Raw genomic sequence first — 21,655 nt, 5'->3', positions numbered from 1 at the left:
ATGTTTGTGCTTGTCAACATGACACTTGAAAACACAAACTTTTTTAGAGGTTGGGTGCAAGGTCAGTAACATCACGTGCATGACCTGCAAGTGATCTGATTAGAGCGTTGTTGGCGTGGAATCCACACAGGTGTGTAGATGTGATGTGCATTGTGTACAAGTATGCATTCAAAATACATACCAACAATAGCCACAGTCAGTCATATATTTAAGCAATAAGCCCCGAAAGCATGTGGTATATGGCCAATATCAGCTAAGGGCTGTTCTTCCACACGACACAACACGGAGTGCCTGGATACAGCCCTTAGCAGTTGTATATTGGCCATATAGCACCAACTCATGAGGTGCCTTATTGCTGTTATAAACTGGTTACCAATATAATTAGAGCAGTAAAAATAAATGTTTTGTCATACCGTGGTAGACAGTCTTGATGTCATCCAATCAGCATTCAGGGCTCAAACCACCCAGTTTATAACTCTTTATTAAAACCAGGTGGTAAATTATTGCTGACCTTTTGCAAAGAGAATAGGGTATTTGGTTATTATATAATAGAATCCCAGCACAACCTTGTGGAATGTTCTTAGTATAGAAACATTAGGTTATGTAGAACAGACAGTGTCACAGTAACAAAACAAAGACCTATATCTATTCATGCCATTTGAGTATGATGCAACCTCTTGAAGACAAGACAAGCCAGATTGATGCAGATGACTGTACTGAACAAAAATATAAAACGCAACATGTATCAGTTTCAAAGATTTGACTGAGTTAAAGTTCATAAGGAATTCAGTCAATTTATTAAATTCATTAGGCCCTAATCTATGGGGTTCTCACATGACTGGGCAGGGGCCTTGTGAAGCCAGGCACAGCCACTCAAAATGAGTTTCTCCTCCCTAAAATGGCTTTATTACAGACAGAAATATGCCTCGGCACCCCCTCAGACGACCTCACACCTCCCTAAAATCAAGTCAACTTCATCTGCCAACATGATTTAAGATGTTAAAGGCATTGTGAGAGAAATACTTTCCAAATTCAGGACTTCTGTCTAAATAAATGTCACACGTACAATGAAGACAGGTTGAGCTTTATTAATCATACTCATGAATGGTAAGATGTTTGAAATGTTTCACGACACAGATGTAAGACATTGCAACAAAATGAGTCACAATTATCAGAATTGTTCCCCATTTAACTTCCTTGCAACAACATGAATGATTAACAAATCAGTAGTTTAGTAGAGATGCAGAAATAATAAATATTACATAGACTGTCTATGGATTTGTAAGTCAGACAAGGCACATTGGTGGAATGAATTCCATTAAGAGCAGGGTATCGATTTGGGCTTTTCACTTCACTCAAGGTCTTCAAATGAAACCAAAAAACAGAACACAGATCTTTTTTTAAAAGGCAATGTGGAGGATGTCATTCATTGTGCTAAAATATCTTGCCAATGTCAAGACAAAAGGAGAAATCCTTCATTACAATGACTCCATAGACAAGTGGATGGGGGAACAGGTTTCAGAATAGCCTCCACAATCACATTGTGTTAGGTTACACGTACTGCCCTAAAAGCAAACAGAAACAGGATTGTATTCCTGCCATTTGACCAAAAACAGACAGATATCCTTTGAACCAACTAGGGGACTGAGCTGAGATGTTTTAGGCAACAAGAGTTTTACATTACACTCTGAAACGTCTGCTACTTTCAGCACCAGGTGTTACCGTAGTTAAAGCACATGACATAACTGCATATGCAATAATCTCCCACTGGATTCAACTTCACACACAGAACAGGAATTCATCCACTGAATCAATCCATGGGTCCCAGAGTGGTGCAGCGGTCTAAGGCACTGAATCTCAGCGCTTGAGGAGTCACTAGACACCCTGGTTCCATTCCAGACGGTATCACAACGGGTCCTGATTGGGAGTCCCATAGGGCGGCACACGATTGGCCCAGCGTCGTCCGGGTTTGGCCGGTGTAGGCCTTCATTGTAAATAAGAATTTGTTCTTAACTGACTTGCCTAGTTAAATAAAACGTCAAATGTATTATTTGTTATATATGTAGCTTACTCCATTCCAAGTGTGACAACATGACAGCTGGGTTGAATTGTAGCTAATATGACCACAGCTAATGAACAGTGGTAGTGGTACTGAGACCGCTCACTGAAGAAGATCCAGGGGGGACATGATGCAATGTTGCAAAAGCCAGCAGTAACTCAGCTAAAAGCTGTGAGCTTCAGCCAAGGTAGTTCTTGCATTATATGATAAGAACCAAAATGTCAGTCGCAATGAGGTAATCAAAGCTTTAGTGGAAGAGATGTGATGCAGAGTTAGTCTTTAAAGTAAACCAGAGATACTGGGGAAAGTAAGATCTAGCCACGAAATCAAAACCTAGTCATCTTTGTACTGTATCAATCTATTTCTTGAATGGTTTTTCCAAGGCTGTCAAGATGCCAATAAAATCCCAAGTGATTTATCAAATCAGCTAAATATTTCCCTAAAATATCGATAAGATTGTTACTGAAACACTTACATACATGTCCCCCATCCAAAGCCAACGATCCTCATTCTATCCAAGGAAGATGCACACAAGACAAAATCCCCACTAACGTGATTTAGCCACACGCTTCCTCATTCATTCCACTCCCAACCCACACAAAAACTAACATTAAAAAAAAGACCAATCACTAAAGATAAAAAGCTATAATATAAATTCACTCTTAAGTAACAAGGATCTTAAGCCATATAGCTTTCCAAGATGTTATATTACAATATGGATGTTCAAAAGTTTGATACTTTTTTTGTAGTTCTATTTACAAATTTCACAGTGATCTTGGTACATTCTGCAGAATAACCAGTAACAGGAATTTCTGCCATACCATTCCTCTTTCTATAAATAGACAATACCTTGACACAAACAAACAAGGATGCTCCCTGACGTCAAACACCGATTGCTGCAAACATTGACAGCTGCAACGCAGAGGGACAGTCTCTAAAATACAAAGGCTGCGTTGGTGTTAGCATTGGGTGGAGGGAGGTTCAATTGCTAGAGCCATCATAGGAAAGTGTGCAAGTACACTATTTTAAGAGAAGAATGGGAGACGCAACCAAAGGCGTGAAGGGGTCGGCTATGAAGGGAACCGGAGATGGCCGATCGAGGGTTGAAGTGAAAAGATCACTCCTGTCTTTGGGGTATGCAGCCTTCCATCTCCAGCACCTCGGGCCAGCCCTCGTACTTGTTGGTGTCGGCGTTGTTCTTTATGTGCTGTAGAGACAGAGACAGAGGTTTTGGATTAGACCCAATGTCAGCATCCCAAATGGCAGCCTATTCCCTATATAGTGCAAGTGTTTTGTGCACTACAAAGGGAATAGGGCACCATTTGGGAAGCACATTGCATGGCCCCTCTTGTCTGATAAGGCTGTGTGTGTACCGGCACAGCGATCACAAACAATGTCCCAAGAACACATAAGGGAGGATGGAAAGTCAATATTGAAGGAGTGCCTGTTCACTCTGGGACATGTTCAAGGGTCAGATGGAAATGTAAAAAGACAGTATTCTCAAAATGGTCTTGTCTGGTGAAACTCAGATAATGAAATCAATAGTTCAGAACTGTAAAGGACAAAAACTAAATCATGGAGCGGCTGTCTTTTACATGTCTTATAAAGCAATTTTTAGTTTACAAACAAATGTCACGTTCGAGTGCATTCTCGCGTCAAAGTGCCCTGCTGCAAGAGAGTTATACGCTGATGTTGGGACCTTGACAAACTGAACAGCGAGTGATGACCATGAACACCAGACTGAAGGCTATAGCTATGCTCAACAAGTAGATTATTGTTCTGGCTTCATCTAGCTCCATTTGGGATATTTCACCTTGCCTCTAGGTAATCAATCAACTCTTACCTACAAGGTCCTGAGTTGGTTCTGTTCTACCTGATAATTAATTGCACACACACACACACACACTGTGTCCCGAGTCTAAATCAGTCCCTGATTAGAGGGGAACAATGAACAAAATGCAGTGGGACTGGCTTGGAGGTCCAAAGTTCAGTCTGAGGGTTGTTGATGAGTTCATCCAGGTGCAGTTTTACAAGTTATTGTATCGACTCCAATATAAAACATGCCCATTTCTGAAGCAGAACAGCGCACACAAGTCTTTATGACAGGGCTGGGAAATGAATCTGTATCATGATAAATGGTGTGTTCTAGGTACTATATTTCTATAGACAAAGTTCTCTCAGTTGTGCTTCACTGAAGCCATGATATTTCAACGGGGAGAGGTGAAAAAGTCCCGTTGTGAACAGACCAAAAATAAAAAATGTGAACAAACCAGGTTAAGGAGGATAAAGATTTTTTTTTTAAAGGGGGGGGTTAAAGTTACCTGCTCAAAGGGACTCTTGGTCTTGATCCCTTTGCCTCCCACAAAGATCCAGTTGTCCCTGAAACCTAATGTGCTGATGCTGGAACTTCCAAGTTCACCAATCATCGTCTTGGACTCGTCGTTCAGCCTGTGGACCACAAAGCAGGGTCGTATTCATTTGTGCACACCGTAGCAAAATGTTTCAACACAAAAATAAAACGTTTCTTATTGGACAAGTTCAGGTAGTTCCTCCCCGTTTCTGTCCGTTTGCTAGTGAATACACAGCTAGAATGTCATTGAGAGTCTGTAGACTTAAAATATCTCTACCTACCACTCTTTCCTTTCCTTGAACCTTTGCTCTTAGTCACCATTGTTATACATCAGTAATTGGTGACTCCTTTAATATCAGCAGTTAGGGCGAAATTCATTTACATTTCCCCGCAGTCAGTTAACGGATTTATTTAAGTGATAGTCATTTGTTAATTCTACAAGGGTTCAATTCAGCCCCTGGAGGAACGAAACAGATTGATCAAGACATTTAACTGAACTATTTGCCTAAGCTTAAAATTATAATCTAAGAGTTCACGGAGAAGTTAAATGCTGAATGTGCATCTTTTTTTCAGTTCGGAACACCTACTTGGAGGCTGAATCGTCAAACGTGGCCATCATCACTACTGTTCCTTCTTCAATAGTCTTCAGGAATGTGATGAGCGTGTTGACATCTGCACACACAACAAATACACAGGTACAAGACTGGTTTGCCTGGTCCGCCTGCCTAGTCAAGAGGCACTCCATGACACGGAAACACGGGAAATCTAACTGAAACTAAGGCCTCACCTCCCGCCCACATGTCAAAGTAGTCTGTCTTGATGAGGTCCCCTGTCTTTCCTGTGGAGAACAAACAACTTGTTTACGACAAGCTAATGTACGCTCACAGGCCAACTCCTATCATGAATAGTAAATTATAGTACATTCAATGACAATGGAAAGTACTGTTTACACTGAGTGTACAAAACATTAAGAACACCTCTTTCCGTGACAGACTGACCAGGTGAATCCAGGTGAAAGCTATGATCCCTTATTCATGTCACCTGTTAAATCAAATTCAATCAGTGTAGACAGGTCAAATAAGGATTTTTAAGCTTTGAGACATGGATTGTGTATGTTTGCCATTTAGAAGGTGAATTGGCAAGATAATTTTTTTTTAAATACCTTTGAACGGGGTATGGTAGTAGGTGCCTTTGAACGGGGTATGGTAGTAGGTGCCTTTGAACGGGGTATGGTAGTAGGTGCCTTTGAACGGGGTATGATAGTAGGTGCCTTTGAACGGGGTATGATAGTAGGTGCCTTTGAACGGGGTATGGTAGTAGGTGCCTTTGAACGGGGTATGGTAGTAGGTGCCTTTGAACGGGGTATGGTAGTAGGTGCCTTTGGACGGGGTATGGTAGTAGGTGCCTTTGAACGGGGTATGGTAGTAGGTGCCTTTGAACGGGGTATGATAGTAGGTGCCTTTGAACGGGGTATGGTAGTAGGTGCCTTTGAACGGGGTATGATAGTAGGTGCCTTTGAACGGGGTATGGTAGTAGGTGCCTTTGAACGGGGTATGGTAGTAGGTGCCTTTGAACGGGGTATGGTAGTAGGTGCCTTTGAACGGGGTATGATAGTAAGTGCCTTTGAACGGGTATGGTAGTAGGTGCCTTTGAACGGGGTATGGTAGTAGGTGCCTTTGAACGGGGTATGGTAGTAGGTGCCTTTGAACGGGGTATGATAGTAGGTGCCTTTGAACGGGGTATGGTAGTAGGTGCCTTTGAACGGGGTATGGTAGTAGGTGCCTTTGAACGGGGTATGGTAGTAGGTGCCTTTGAACGGGGTATGGTAGTAGGTGCCTTTGAACGAGGTATGGTAGTAGGTGCCTTTGAACGGGGTATGGTAGTAGGTGCCTTTGAACGGGGTATGGTAGTAGGTGCCTTTGAACGAGGTATGATAGTAGGTGCCTTTGAACGGGGTATGATAGTAAGTGCCAGGCGCAGCGATTTCTGTCAAGAACTGCAACCCTGCTGGGTTTGTCACACCAAGTTTACGGTGTGTATCAAGAATGGTCCACTACCCAAATGACATCAAGCCAACTTGACAACTGTGGGACACATTGGAGTGAACATCCCTGTGGAACGCTTTTGACACATTGTAGAGTCCATGCCCCGTCAAATTGAGGCTGTTCTGAGGGCAAAAGGGGTGCAACTCAATATTAGGAAGGTGTTCTTAATGTTTTGTACACTCAGTGTATATGAACAGCGGTATGGACGAGTTAGTATTGAAGTAGTTAACCAAGGCAGGGATGGGCAACTACAGTCCAGGGCCATGTTGTATGCAGGCTTTTGTTCCAGCCCAGCACTAACAGCCATCTAGGCACTCTACACATCCTCGAAGGACTCGAGCTGCCAATCCCTGAACAAAGTAAATGTTTCACACACCAGATGTCATTTTCAATTGTCATATTACTCACAGATGTAGTCATGTAAAACATCTGATTTGACTACTAGGAGAAGTACTGTTTGTCTATGGCATGTAGCAGTGACAAGGCTAGTTTACCGTTAACCAGGGCGATGTTAATTCCTCTGCCCACGTTGTTCTTGACTCCACTCATCAATCTGAAAGGACAAATGAAGCATTATGTGACAGTGAGCCTGCATGTATTTTATTGGGTACTTTGTGGTTAGGTTTGTCCCATCCTTGTCTTTGTTCCCGGTCGTGTACCACTGCACTGAGACTTGTCACACCCTGGTCGTATAGCGTCGATACAAAAATAAAATACTTATTCTGAACCAGACTTAATTCCCTTGAAGCAATGCCTGAGGAATTGAATTTCAATAGCACGGATGCAGAATGCCACAAGAGTCAGTCAACAGTTAATTAAATAGAGGGTTAACAGTCAACAGGTTGCTTCAGGCATGTTTAAATTGAATCCCCATCTCAGTTATGATCTAGTTCATACCGGTCTACGCTAGTCTGTCTAGGAATCTATAAAATAAGAAGAGAAATGCATCCTGTAGAACAGACATGGATAATTGTGTTGTACAATATCCTTTTGTGTCAGCCTTGCACTCTAGATTTCTACCTGGCAATAGATGTTTACCTTTTAGTCATTCAGCAGATGCTCTTATCCACAGCTACTTACAGTTGCACATTCATCTTAAGATAGCTAGGTGAGACACCACATAACAGTCATAGTAAGTGCTGTAGATTCTTTCAAAATAAAAAGTAGTATTCAGTAAAGTCAGTGCTAGAAGGAAAAGTGCAAGGTTCTTTTTTTGCGTGGGGGGGGGGGGGGGATAAAACATGTCTTATTTAAAATGCTTGTTTCTAATTAGGCCCCTGTGTATCGGTTAAGAGGGGGTGGGTTGTTGGTTGTACTGTTAATATAGGTTAAGAGGGGTGTGGGTCTTTGGTTGTACTGTTAATATAGGTTGAGAGGGGGTGGGTCGTTGGTTGTACTGTTAATATAGGTTAAGAGGGGTGTGGGTCTTTGGTTGTACTGTTAATATAGGTTAAGAGGGGGTGGGTTGTTGGTTGTACTGTTAATATAGGTTGAGAGGGGGTGGGTCGTTGGTTGTACTGTTAATATAGGTTGAGAGGGGGTGGGTCGTTGGTTGTACTGTTATTATAGGTTGAGAGGGGGTGGGTCGTTGGTTGTACTGTTATTATGGGTTGAGAGGGGGTGGGTCGTTGGTTGTACTGTTATTATAGGTTGAGAGGGATGTGGGTCTTTGGTTGTACTGTTAATATAGGTTAAGAGGGGGTGGGTTGTTGGTTGTACTGTTATTATGGGTTGAGAGGGGGTGGGTCGTTGGTTGTACTGTTATTATAGGTTGAGAGGGATGTGGGTCTTTGGTTGTACTGTTATTATAGGTTGAGAGGGGGTGGGTCGTTGGTTGTACTGTTATTATAGGTTGAGAGGGATGTGGGTCTTTAGTTGTACTGTTATTATAGGTTGAGAGGGGGTGGGTCGTTGGTTGTACTGTTATTATGGGTTGAGAGGGATGTGGGTCTTTGGTTGTACTGTTATTATGGGTTGAGAGGGGGATGGTCGTTGGTTGTACTGTTAATATAGGTTGAGAGGGGGTGGGTCGTTGGTTGTACTGTTATTATGGGTTGAGAGGGGGTGGGTCGTTGGTTGTACTGTTAATATAGGTTGAGAGGGGGTGGGTCGTTGATTGTACTGTTAATATAGGTTGAGAGGGGGTGGGTTGTTGGTTGTACTGTTAATATAAGTTGAGGGATGTGGGTCTTTGGTTGTACTGTTATTATAGGTTGAGGGGGATGTGGGTCTTTGGTTGTACTGTTATTATAGGTTGAGGGGGATGTGGGTCTTTGGTTGTACTGTTATTATAGGTTGAGGGGGATGTGGGTCTTTGGTTGTACTGTTATTATGGGTTGAGAGGGATGTGGGTCTTTGGTTGTACTGTTATTATGGGTTGAGAGGGATGTGGGTCTTTGGTTGTACTGTTATTATGGGTTGAGAGGGATGTGGGTCTTTGGTTGTACTGTTATTATGGGTTGAGAGGGGGTGGGTCTTTGGTTGTACTGTTATTATGGGTTGAGAGGGGGTGGATCGTTGGTTGTACTGTTATTATAGGTTGAGAGGGGGTGGGTCGTTGGTTGTACTGTTAATATAGGTTGAGGGGGGGTGGGTCTTTGGTTGTACTGTTAATATAGGTTGAGAGGGGGTGGGTCGTTGGTTGTACTGTTATTATAGGTTGAGAGGGGGTGGGTCGTTGGTTGTACTGTTAATATAGGTTGAGAGGGATGTGGGTCTTTAGTTGTACTGTTATTATAGGTTGAGAGGGGGTGGGTCGTTGGTTGTACTGTTATTATAGGTTGAGAGGGGGTGGGTCGTTGGTTGTACTGTTATTATAGGTTGAGGGGATGTGGGTCTTTAGTTGTACTGTTATTATGGGTTGAGAGGGATGTGAGTCTTTGGTTGTACTGTTATTATAGGTCTATCCTGTCTCTTACATGTTGTCCTCCAGGCAGATTTTGGGACCGACAACACTGGCTGCTCCGCTGGCCATCTTAAAGGAGAAGTGTCCCTCGGGACATGGCTTGGAGAGGCCACACTTGTAGCGTTCCTGTCTGGTAGCTGTGAATGGAATTCCAAACAGAGTATACAATACCAACACACTTTAGCATCCCCCCCCCCCCCATCAAACACACACAATATCAGCGAACACGTACATATCTAGGCCCTGCAAACACACACCTACAGAACAAACCAGACTATTTACATAGAACTCAACAGCTAAAGAACCAAAACATTCACAATAAAGGCCAGGTGGTAAGTACACAATACACACAGATGAACTACTTAGCTAACACTTAAGCATACATGGTAAGGTGTTTCCATGGATTGTTAAGAGAAGATCAGTTCTGATTTTCATATACCACGGGAGGGAAAGAAAAGAAGAAATGTAACTTGATTGATTGCGGGAACCAGGTTAAAGTGATGTAACAGGAGAAGTTATTGAAGTATACTTACGGCCTTCCTCTACAGGCATAGACCCTGTTGTGGAGGGACAGAAACAGACAAGTTAGACTCAAGTTCCAGATGTCTTTATGACATTAGCCCGTGAGCTCATGAGTTCCTTATTTAAGAAAGTTAACATTGAGCTTTGACCTAAATCTGGCTGTAGCCTGGCTAAAAACATAGTAAGCTGGCCAGGCCTTTTAGCATCACACATCTCCATGTGAAATCAGATGTATCTTTTTTTAAAACATGCCCTAGCAAATACTCTTCTACTTGCCAGTGCAACCTAAAACATTATCCCAGTTTGATATCCTGCTTGTGTACTCATTCAGATATCAGATAAAAGCACATGGCTAGCTAGTTGGCTAAAGCAGGTTCTACCACTTCACAATAGCCTGGAATCACTGGTTATTACTAATAAACTCAATATTTTCAGGGGGTGGATTCTTGTCGTTTGGTTTAGCGTTTGAACAGTCACAGAGATTATATTTGGTTACAAATACAAATTAGGCTACTTTGATGAATACCCTGTAGATCAGAACAAGGAACCGAGCGACAACACTGCCCCCACGGCTACGGAAGGGAATGATACAGAGCGACAACACTGCCCCCACGGCTGCGGAAGGGAATGATACCGAGCGACAACACTGGCCCCACGGCTGAGGAAGGGAATGATACAGAGCGACAACACTGCCCCCACGGACATGGAAGGGAATGATACCGAGCGACAACACTGCCCCCACGGCTGCAGAAGGGATGATACCGAGTGTCTCAATTTCCAGGTAGCACAAAAGTACGGCCGAATGCCAGAAAATATCACAAGGAGCCACCCCTTTTGTGACGAAAAACAACATTGCGCTACGCACCTTCCGTCTCCGTAGTGTGTGAATTTAGCTTCAGACAGAGACTAAGGGGTATCGCATGCAGACACGACAAAGGTTTTTCTGAAGGCCTAAATGTAGAATCCCTGGTGAAGATTATTAATACCATCTATTGAGAGATGTATTCAAAACAATAGCCTTTGAAACTAAGTGATTACTCTTTGGAATTCCATGCAAGCTCAGGCAATAGATTGATATGCACAGTTACAACACTGGAAAACACCTAACTCACCAAACACATTCCCCAGATTGAAGTCCATGTTAATCTCCAGCAGCTGGAAGGCAAGGAAAACTGCCAGGAAAAAGACCGAAATCAATGCAGCCAACTTCAAGATGCCTGAAGGAAATAAGATACATAGACCAAAGAAAGAGAATGAAGAGATCAATAGACAGCAGGAGAGAGGAGAGAGAGGAAATGGAACACTATTTCAACACCATGTCTAATGTGTGTGTGTCAGATAAGGTATCTGATGCTAACAGAGAAATTAATTTGCTTGGTGACCTGAACATTGACTGGTTATCTAGTTGTCCTCTCGAGAGGAAGCTTCTTACTGTGACTAAAGCCTGTAACATGACCCAGGTTATCACTCAACCAACTAGAGTGTAAACCAATAGTGTTGGATCTGTGACATCCACTAGTATTGATCAGATCTTCACCACTGCTGCAGAGCTTTGCTCCAAAGCAATATCAGTTCCCATTGGCTGTAGTGACCATAACATTATGGAAATAACAAGAAAAGCCAGAAGTACCAAAGGCAGGGTCTAAAGTTATTTATAACAGATCTTACAGAATGTTCTCAGGACTCTTTGTTTAAGATGAAAAACATTTGTTGGCCTGATGTGTATGAGGAGAAACCTGATGCAGCACTTGGAGTATTTGTAAAATTATTCTTGCAAATTGTTGACAAGCATGTACCTGTTAAGAAACTGAGAACTGTTAGAGCCCCCTGGGTCGATGAACTGAAAAATGGTATGGTCCAAAGAAATGAAAAAAAAAAGACAAAAAAAGAAACAATTCAGGCTGCTCAGCTGATTGGTTGACATACTGTCAATTGAGACATTTTTTTTATTTTTTATATTAAGAAGAATATTACTAACAAGATAATTTACATTAAAAAAAACAATGGGAAAATACTTTGGACCACCTTAAGTTATATTATGGACAGAAAACCCAATTAAATCTACATCGTTCATTGATGTTGATGGGCCATTTTAGCAAAAACCTTTTGATATAGTAAAATCATTTCAATGACAATTTCACCAGTAAAGAGGACAAACATTAGTTAGTTAAAACATTGAACCAACATATGTGCATTGAAGATCTAATAATGAAAGAGCAGGAATGCCGTTTTGAATTTGGTCAAGTTAGTGTGGAATAGGTGGAAAAACAGTTACCATCCATCAATGATAAGCCACCAAGTATAGACAACCTAGATGGGAAACTACTGAGAATGATAAGACTGTATTGCCACCCCAAGTTACCATGTCTTTAACCAGGATTGTGTCCACAGGTGTGGAAGAAAGCTAAAGTAATTCCACTACCTACAAATAGTAAAGCACCCTTTGCTGCCTCTAACATCCACCCAGTCAGTGTGCTGCCTGTTTTCAGTAAACTGATGGAGAACTGCGTTTGAACAAATGCAATGCTATTTTATAAAGAACAAGTTAACTAATGACTTTCAGCATGCATATAGGGAAAGGCACTCAACTTGTACTGCACTGACTCATGACTGGCTAAAATAAATTGATTAGATGATAGTTGGAGCTGTATTGTTAGGTTTCAGTGAAGCCTTGCGTTATTGATCATCATTTCTTATTGAAAAAAAAACTCACTTGGAATGGCTTTACGTCCCCTGCCATCACACAGTTGAAGAGTTAATTAACCAACAGAACCCAGAGTGTTCTTCAATGGAAGCTTCTCTAACATCAGATACGTACAGTAGTTCCCCTTCAGGACAGTTTCCTTGGGCCGTTACTCTTTATTTTTACAAATGATTTGCCACTTGTCTTACAAGAAGTTAGAATTACTACGTATGCTGATTGCACACATCACCATCTACAGCCAATGAGCTCACAGAGTCTCTTAGCAAGGACTTACAGTCAGTGTCAGAATGGGAAATTACAATAATCTGATGTTAAATTCATCTGAAACCAAAAAGCATTAGATTTGGTTCAAAGCATTCTCTTAGACCTAAACTGGAGATGGTTGTGAACATTTGTAGAGAAATCCTGCACGGAGCCTTCACCGTGGGCTGCCCCTTTAAGAGCACAGCAGCAGTCAGGAGGGAGATAATAAAGATGGCTCTTCCGGCTCTGTTTGGAGGTTCTCGGTCGGCGTGGCAGTTTTGACAGTGTGTTTAACTCTTCGCAGAAGTTCTGTTTATTTTCAGCGTGATTAGTTTGTAAAGTGTTGAAGTTGATCGCCGGTGTTAACGCTCTAGGTCGTGTTTGGAATCTTTGGGGCCCGCTCCTGTCATTGATCGAATGGATTAGTAGCAACAGTGTTGCGAAGCTTTGACAAACAAACCATCAGGTGTATCAGACTGACAGACAGTGCAACTGCAAGCCTGAAGTCAACAGCTAAACCCCCCCCCCCCCCACTAATTTTCCCTCTATCGCTCCAGCAAACCTATTGTTTCCCACTGCGCTCCCTTTGATGTTCAGTGTCGCTGGACTATTATTGCCCTGCCGGATGTATTTGGGTTGGCATTTTAGTTAATTTATTATTTCACCTTTATTTAACCAGGTAAGCAAGTTGAGAACAAGTTCTCTGTGACCTGGCGAAGATAAAGCAAAGCAGTGCAACAAACAACAGTTACACATGGAATAAACAAGCGTACAGTCAATAACACAATAGAAAAAAAAGAAAGTCTATATACAGTGTGTGCAAATGGCGAGAGGAGGTAGGCAATAAATAGGCTATAGTAGCGAAGTAATTACAATTTAGCAGATTAACACTGGAGTGACAAATGAGCAGATGATATGCAAGTAGAGGTACTGGTGTGCAAAAGAGCAGAAAAGTAAATAAAAACAATATGGGGATGAGGTAGGTAGATTGGGTGGGCTATTTACAGATGGACTGTGTTTCAGCGATTGGTTAGCTGATGTATAAAGTTAGTGAGGGAAATAAGTCTTCAGCTTCAGCGATTTTTGCAATTCGTTCCAGTCATTGGCAGCAGAGAACTGGAAGGAAAGGCGGCCAAAGGAGGTGTTGGCTTTGGGGATGACCAGTGAGATATACCTGCTGGAGCGCGTGCTATGGGTGGGTGTTGTTCTCGTGACCAGTGAGCTGAGATAAGGCGGAGCTTTACCTAGCATAGATTAATAGATGACCTGGAGTCAGTGGATCTGGCGACGAATATGTAGCGAGGGCCAGCCGACTAGAGCATACAGGTCATAGTGGTGGGTGGTATAAGGTGATTTGGTAACAAAACGGATGGCACTGTGATAGACTGCATCCGGTTTGCTGAGTAGAGTATTGGAAGCTATTTTGTAGATGACATCACCGAAGTCAAGGATCGGTAGGATAGTCCGTTTTACTAGGGTAAGTTTGGCGGCGTGAGTGAAGGAGGCTTTGTTGCGAAATAGAAAGCCGATTCTAGATTTGATTTTGGATTGGAGATGTTTAATATGAGTCTGGAAGGAGAGTTTACAGTCTAGCCAGACACCTAGGTATTTGTAGTTGTCCACATATTCTAGGTCAGAACCGTCCAGGGTAGTGATGCTAGTCGGGCGGGTGCGGACAGCAAACGGTTGAAACGCATGCATTTGGTTTTACTTTTGTTTAAGATTAGTTGGAGGCCACGGAAAGAGTGTTGTATGGCATTGAAGCTCATTTGGAGGTTAGTTAACACAGTGTCCAAAGAAGGGCCAGATGTATACAGAATGGTGAGGTTAAAGTGAGGTTGTGTGCTTGAACTATTGATTTTGTGGGGGGACTATTGACATTTAGCAGAGAATATTTTTGGACATTTCAAAGCCTTTGTCTATGAACACACCCCACAAACCCATTTATACCCCCCCCCCTCACTCCTCCACTGGGACGTAATACAGAACATTGCAAGTTAAGGTTTTTGGCTGGGTTCTTTGTCATCAATTGTTTGTATGAAGTGGCCTTTGAATTGCTCTGCCATTATTCTAGTATGAGGTATTATTGGTGGGGTTACTAGTGCTACTCTCCCCTATTCTTCTTTTCAGAAGGGTTAATACCTGCCTGGCGCCAGAACAAAATCTTTATCCCTCTCTAACAATACCGCTACACATTGAAGAAGCTCAACTCCTAGGAGTAACATTGGATGGTCAGTTGTCATTGTCAAGTCACATACAAAGTTTTTGTGAAGATGGTGAGCGGTACAGTATGTATGTTGTGGTGTGTTCTGCATTTTTGACACAAAGCTCAACTGTACCAGGCTTTGATCTTGTCCCATAATATGGTCAGGTGCAGCAAAGAAAGACCTAGCAAAGCTGCAGCTGGCTGAAAACAAGCGCCTTGCCTTTAACTGCACACACAACATGATAGTCTTTCATGGTTGAGGAGAAACGGACTACTTCTAGTCTAAGAAAAGTGTTTTTTTGAAAATACCTAACCATTTGCATACACTACATACCCCAGACACACCACTATGGGTTTCTCCACGGTACCCAAACCAAAAACACATTTAGTGTGTCGCTCAGTTATGTATAGAAACATGAAATCGTGGAATGCTCTGCAACCAGAGGTTACTTAAGTTCACATTTAGAAATATATTGTATCACAGCACCTCTCCTCTTTCTGAAGGTCTCATTTAACTGTATTGTACATAAGAATGTATATATGAAGTGTGTAAATAGTATTTGCTGTCTATTGGAGTCTTTCTCCACACACACCTCTTATTTCTATATTAAAGTAATATCTTATGTTGTTCTTGTCTATTACCGTTCTGTATTTTGTAATGTATGTTGTGTGGACCCCAGGAAGAGTAGCAGCTACACGAGCAGTAGCTAATGGGGTCCCTAATAAACTAAACAAGTAGGCTATAGGCATAGCTATGTTGTCCAGTGATTAAGAATATGATTTGTAGACAGAATAGCCAAGATAAACAATTGTCACACACTGACCCAAGTAAATGTGATAAAAGTTATGCTGTCAGAAATACAGGTACCTATTATAGCAAAACCTACCTCCAGCTCTCATGTTGGTCCCAAGAATCTGCAGTGAGTACAACACAATGTATGCCCCTGTTGAAAGACAAAGCAACATGTCAATATTCTCCAGTGTGGAGAGACATACAGAGGGAGAGACAGTGGTTCGACAGTAAGGTTGACTAGCTAGTTAACTTTGGCTGGTTGGGTATGATCATGTCACACTACTACTTGGACATTAGCCTTTCCTCCTGGGTTTAAAACATGACTCACTTTGGCATCTAACTGAGAACAAGGAAGAGCGGTAGTTCATAATGGGATGGCTAAATAAATATTGACAGAAATACATACAAAGCTAGAGGGGTATCCTACGAAGAGGCAAATTTGGTCAACCAGTCATACGAATGTGTCTCACCTTTCAGCCAGGTAAAAGTCTTCAGAACGAAACATGCTCCAGGGAAGGCTAAACTCCCTGCTAACTCCACTTACCCCGAATTAAATGATTGAGCCACGGGTTGAGGACCAATGAAATGAGATTTACTTCCTCTTGGAAAGATTGTATCATCTTCCCGTTCATTTGAGGAAGACGACTGAAAATATTCGATTAAATGACTTAATCAAAATAAATATTGATAGGAGTGGGGGAAAAAGGCGTGCTTGTGCATTAATCAGCACACCAAAGACGGCATTAACGATAAGTAACAAAATAAAGACAACAATTCTAAAAGCCTATTTAACACCACAGCCTGCTGAATGTGCAAGATAACTTTTCTTTCATTTTGATGTAAAATGTTACACTGTGAAGCTAACTGAAACTAAAGGATCCTGGAACTGAACACCTCCTTCTGCAACTGGATCCTGGACTTCCTGACAGGCTGCTCCTCAAGTGGTGAGGGTAGGCAACAACACATCCGCCATGCTGACCGTCAATACTGGGGCCCATTAGGGGTGAGTGCTTAGTGCCCTCCTGTTACTCCCTGTTCAACCACGACTCCAACACAGTCATTAAGTCTGCTGATGACACGATGGTGTTATGCCTGATCACCCACGACGATGAGAAAGCATTTCAGGAGGTCAGAGACCAGTTGAGAGAAAAGTAGGAAACTGTAGTGTTTAATATACAGCGTGATTCATTTATGTCCGTGCCTGTGAAATATATAGCTGGGCTTTCAAGAAAGAGCTAATTGTAAGAGTTTGTTTTTGAGCAATTTTAAGAGGCTTGTTCTGACAATGTCAATGGGTAGAGCATTAGGACATTCATTAGTATCTTTGAGAGGACTTGATACCTGGCATTGGTGAAAATATGTAACCATTGTCTAAAGTGTCATAATGTTGGGTCCAACACAGCAAAATTAATAAACAATAAGCAATGTTGAGGGGCTGATGGAAGCTGATTAACACTATGCAGGCCTGTTTAAGGTCAGGAGAGCAGACAATGTTTTTTTTTTTTTTATTCGTTATTTTACCAGGTAAGTTGACTGAGAACACATTCTCATTTACAGCAACGACCTGGGGAATAGTTACAGGGGAGATGAGCCAATTGTAAACTGGGGATTATTAGGTGACCGTGATGGTTTGAGGGCCAGATTGGGAAATTAGCCAAGACACCAGGGTCAACACCCCTACTCTTACAATAATTGCCATGAGATCTTTAATGACTTCAAAGTCAGGACACCCGTTTAACATCCCATCCGAAAGACGGCACCCTACACAGGGTAGTGTCCCCAATCACTGCCCTGGGGCATTGGGATCTTTTTTTAGACCAGAGGAAATAGTGTCTCCTACAGGCCCTCCAACACCACTTCCAGCAGCATCTGGTCTCTGACCAACCCTGCTTAGCTTCAGAAGCAAGCCAACAGTGGTATGCAGGGTGGTATGCTGCTGGCTTAAATGCGAGAAATCCCATTAACGGGCTCTGAGGTACCGTGTGAATTCCATCTTATTTTTGACTCTGTGCTAATAGCAGCATGCGTGGTCGGTCGGGTTATATACAACCTGTCATGTATTCATCTATAGTGAGGCTTTTGCATTGGGAGGGGAATGAGAGGTAATGACAGTAAGATGAAGCAGAGATAAGACCTACCTAAGTGATTTCTGTCAAGATCACCCTCTCTGCTCCCACCTGTCCTGACATCGCCTCTCAAAGCCTTAGTGTCTGTGATTGCTGTGCATTGAGAATCTGATGCTTGGATCAAGGTTGTATTCCGTGGAATAGCATCCTTCAGCCTGTTTCATTTCCAGTCACACATCACAGGGCTTTGGGCTGGAGATTACTGCAAGGGAATGTTGTCGCCCACTTGTCTGGCATGTGGCACATTTTGTTCCTCCCTTATCTGACACAGTTGAAGTTGTCTCTCTACAAGTGTTAGACAGATTCTACTGCAGGTCAATGACCACAGAGAACCTTCATGCATTAATGATTCTTGAACCGCAATTCCCACAACCCACTGTGAGGAAGCTACACAGGTTGCAAGTGTGTCCTGGATTGTACCTGGCGGTAAGAAAATGAGTCAAGCTACAGAACAAAAGGTGCGGTTCAGAGACAACTTGAACCTGTTGGAAAAACTGCCAAGTAATGTGAACAGGGTAGTATGGTTATAGGTATTCCCTTTAACTATAGCACATTTTCCCTAGACCTATTCCTATGTGTTATACATCTATTCTATCTGACCTGTGGACAACTTCTCAATCAAATGTCAGCAAGAGAAAGAAGCTGATCATGGATTACAGGAAACGGAGGGCCGAGCACATCACCATTCACATCGACAGGGCTGTAGTGGAGCAGGTTGAGAGCTTCAAGCTCCTCTGTGTCCACTCCACTAAGGATCTATCATGGTCCACACACCAACACAGTGGTGAAGAGGGGACCCTTCAGGAGGCTGAAAAGATTTGGCATGGGTCCTCAGATCCTCAAAAAGTCATACAGCTGCACCGTTGAGAGCATCTTGACTGGTTGCATCACCGCCTGGTATGGCAACTGCTTGGCATCCGACCGCAAGGCCCTACAGAGGGTAGTGTGGACGGCCCAGTACTCCACTGGGGCAGAGCTCCCTGCCATCCAGGACCTCTATACCAGGCGGTGTCAGAGGAAGGCCCTAAACAACTCACTCAGAGCCCCCACCTATCCACTTACGCAATGTGGTCGTTCACTCTCATTCTTCAAAATAAAAGCCTGAAACTATGTCTAAAGGCTGTTGACACCTTAGGGAAGCCATAGAAAAAGGAATCTGGTTGATATCCCTTTAAATGGGCAATAGGGATACATAACAGAGGTTTCAAAAACAGGGGCACTTCCTGATTGGATTTTCCTCAGGTTTTAGCCTGCAATATCAGTTCTGTTTAACTCACAGACAAAATCTTGACAGTTTTGGAAACTTTAGAGTGTTTTCTATCCTAATCTGTCAATTATATGCATATTCTAGCATCTGGTCCTGAGAAATAGGCCGTTTACTTTGGGAACGTCATTTTTCCAAACATAAAAATAGTGCCCCCTAGCTTCAAGAGGTTAACAACCCTCCAGACAAGCTTCAATGCCATACAACTCTCCTTCCGTGGCCTCCAACTGCTCTTAAATACAAGTAAAACTAAATGCATGCTTTTCAACCGATCGCTACCTGCCCGCCCGTCCAGCATCACTACTCTGGACGGCTCTGACTTAGAATATGTGGACAACTACAAATACCTAGGTGTCTGGTTAGACTGTAAACTCTCCTTCCAGACTCACATCAAACATCTCCAATCCAAAATAATATCTACAATTGGCTTCCTATTTCGCAACAAAGCATCCTTCACTCATGCTGCCAAACATACCCTCGTAAAACTGACCATCCTACCGACTTCAGCGATGTCATTTACAAAATAGCCTCCAATACCCTACTCAATAAATTGGATGTAGTCTACAACAGTGCCATCCGTTTTGTCACCAAAGCCCCATATACTACCCACCACTGCGACCTGTACGCTCTTGTTGGCTGGCCCTCGCTTCATACTCGTCGCCAAACCCACTGGCTCCATGTCATCTACAAGACCCTGCTAGGTAAAGTCCCCCCTTATCTCAGCTCGCTGGTCACCATAGCAGCACGCGCTCCAGCAGGTATTTCTCTCTGGTCACCCCCAAAACCAATTCCTCCTTTGGGCGCCTCTCTTTCCAGTTCTCTGATGCCAATGACTGGAACAAACTACAAAAATATCTGAAACTGGAAACACTTATCTCCCTCACTAGCTTTAAGCACCAGCTGTCAGAGCAGCTCACAGATTACTGCACATGTACATAGCCCACCTATAATTTAGCCCAAACAACTACCTCTTCCCCTACTGTATTTATTTTGCTCCTTTGCACCCCATTATTTCTATTTCTACTTTGCACCTTCTTCCACTGCATATCTACCACTCCAGTGTTTTACTTGCTATATTGTATTTACTTCGCCACCATGGCCTTTTGCCTTTACCTCCCTTATCTCACCTCATTTGCTCACATTGTATATAGACTTATTTTTCTATTGTATTATTGACTGTATGTTTGTTTTACTCCACGTGTAACTCTGTTGTTGTGTGTCGAACTGCTTTGCTTTATCTTGGCCAGGTCGCAATTGTAAATGAGAACTTGTTCTCAATTTGCCTACCTGGTTAAATAAAGGTTAAATAAAAAAAATAAAAATAAAAAGATTGCTCAGCTGCACTAGGGTTGGAGCCGGCGCGAGATATGGTTCAGAAAACATAGCTCAAAACAGGGATGGGAAATGCCTTGTAGTCCAAATTGTCATACCAAGAAGATTGAATGACTGCTATGTTGTTCTCATGCGAGTTAGCAGGACAGCAGCCATTTTGGAACAATTCGGATTGAGGGTGCTAGCTACGTTTTCTAAACCTTCTCACACTGGCTCCAGTCTTAATCTACACCGGAAGTTATACATTTCAGTTTTAATCTACATAGGAAGCCTGTCCGACCCTGGTACAGTTTAAACAATCGGGTCAGATCTGCTGGCTACGCAATTAGTTATGTGTTAATAGTGTTTGGCTAACAGTAGTCAGCTAACTGTGAAAACTAGACATCAATTTTTCCGAATAAATTATCGTCCCCAAATAAGTAACGTTAAAGTATGGTTAGATTTAGCCATAACTAGTTACAGCGATTCACAAATTAGTTCGATTCCGTTAACAGTAGCTAGCTAGCCAACCCTGGTCAAAATAGTTAGATAAACCTGATTGCCCCAACAGCAAATCGATTTAATTGGCAAGAGCTAAAAAATAAACAGCGAACGTTAGCAAGATAGCTGGCAACTTTACCTGAGAAACGCCACGGTTACAAGCCTTGGCTATACGATGACAGACTCTTCTTCCCTGTTTCAGAAAATCGCTATTTACTCTTGTGGTACTTCAATAATCTCCTAAACATAAAGGACGACCAGACATTATTCTTCACCGCCACCTACTGTACTGGAGTGTGAGGCCATTCTATTCATCTTTAAATCATAGCGGTCAAACAAACGTTTACGGTGCATACTGCTACGTACTGTCCTGAAGTTTGCGGTGAATCACGGTCTACCTAGAAAATAAAAAATAAAAAACAAATCAATACCTGCTAAAAACCCATCCCAAGCCCCCGAATCCATTCAACGATATCTATAACCTGCTGAAACAATCCACCATTTGAATGATTCAGCATGTCAACAACATTGAAATAAGAGAATGCTATCTATACTGTTCCAGGCAAAACCTTCTCAAACCCCAGCAGCACTGATAAACTTTCACTTCTTTGACCCTCTTTCCTACT

General features: G+C 42.4%; 1 protein-coding gene across 1 annotated transcript; it reads right to left on the bottom strand.

Annotated features, from left to right (window-relative positions):
• Window positions 1-1,072: 1,072 nt before the first annotated feature.
• Window positions 1,073-21,425, bottom strand: LOC110499882 (protein FAM3C). The gene is made up of 10 exons (XM_036957148.2): window positions 21,169-21,425; window positions 15,922-15,978; window positions 10,994-11,098; window positions 9,893-9,916; window positions 9,373-9,496; window positions 6,949-7,007; window positions 5,197-5,247; window positions 4,997-5,081; window positions 4,381-4,507; window positions 1,073-3,266 (listed from the first exon to the last, which is right to left on the bottom strand). The coding sequence occupies exons 2-10, from the start codon at window positions 15,932-15,934 to the stop codon at window positions 3,177-3,179; spliced, it is 678 nt and encodes a 225-aa protein (XP_036813043.2). The 5' UTR covers window positions 15,935-15,978; window positions 21,169-21,425; the 3' UTR covers window positions 1,073-3,176.
• Between the last annotated feature and the right edge of the window lie 230 nt (window positions 21,426-21,655).

Source organism: Oncorhynchus mykiss, chromosome 21, assembly GCF_057628025.1.
Source record: "Oncorhynchus mykiss isolate SJ-2025 chromosome 21, ASM5762802v1, whole genome shotgun sequence".
NCBI classification, from domain to species: domain Eukaryota; kingdom Metazoa; phylum Chordata; class Actinopteri; order Salmoniformes; family Salmonidae; genus Oncorhynchus; species Oncorhynchus mykiss.
This window is presented reverse-complemented; position numbering and strand designations above follow the sequence as displayed.

Coding starts and splice junctions, on each gene's coding strand:
- LOC110499882 (XM_036957148.2), bottom strand. Junction 9,917..10,993: donor CAATCTGGGGAATGTGTTTG/GTGAGTTAGGTG, acceptor CCTCCACAACAG/GGTCTATGCCTGTAGAGGAA. Junction 5,248..6,948: donor TAACATCGCCCTGGTTAACG/GTAAACTAGCCT, acceptor TGTTCTCCACAG/GAAAGACAGGGGACCTCATC.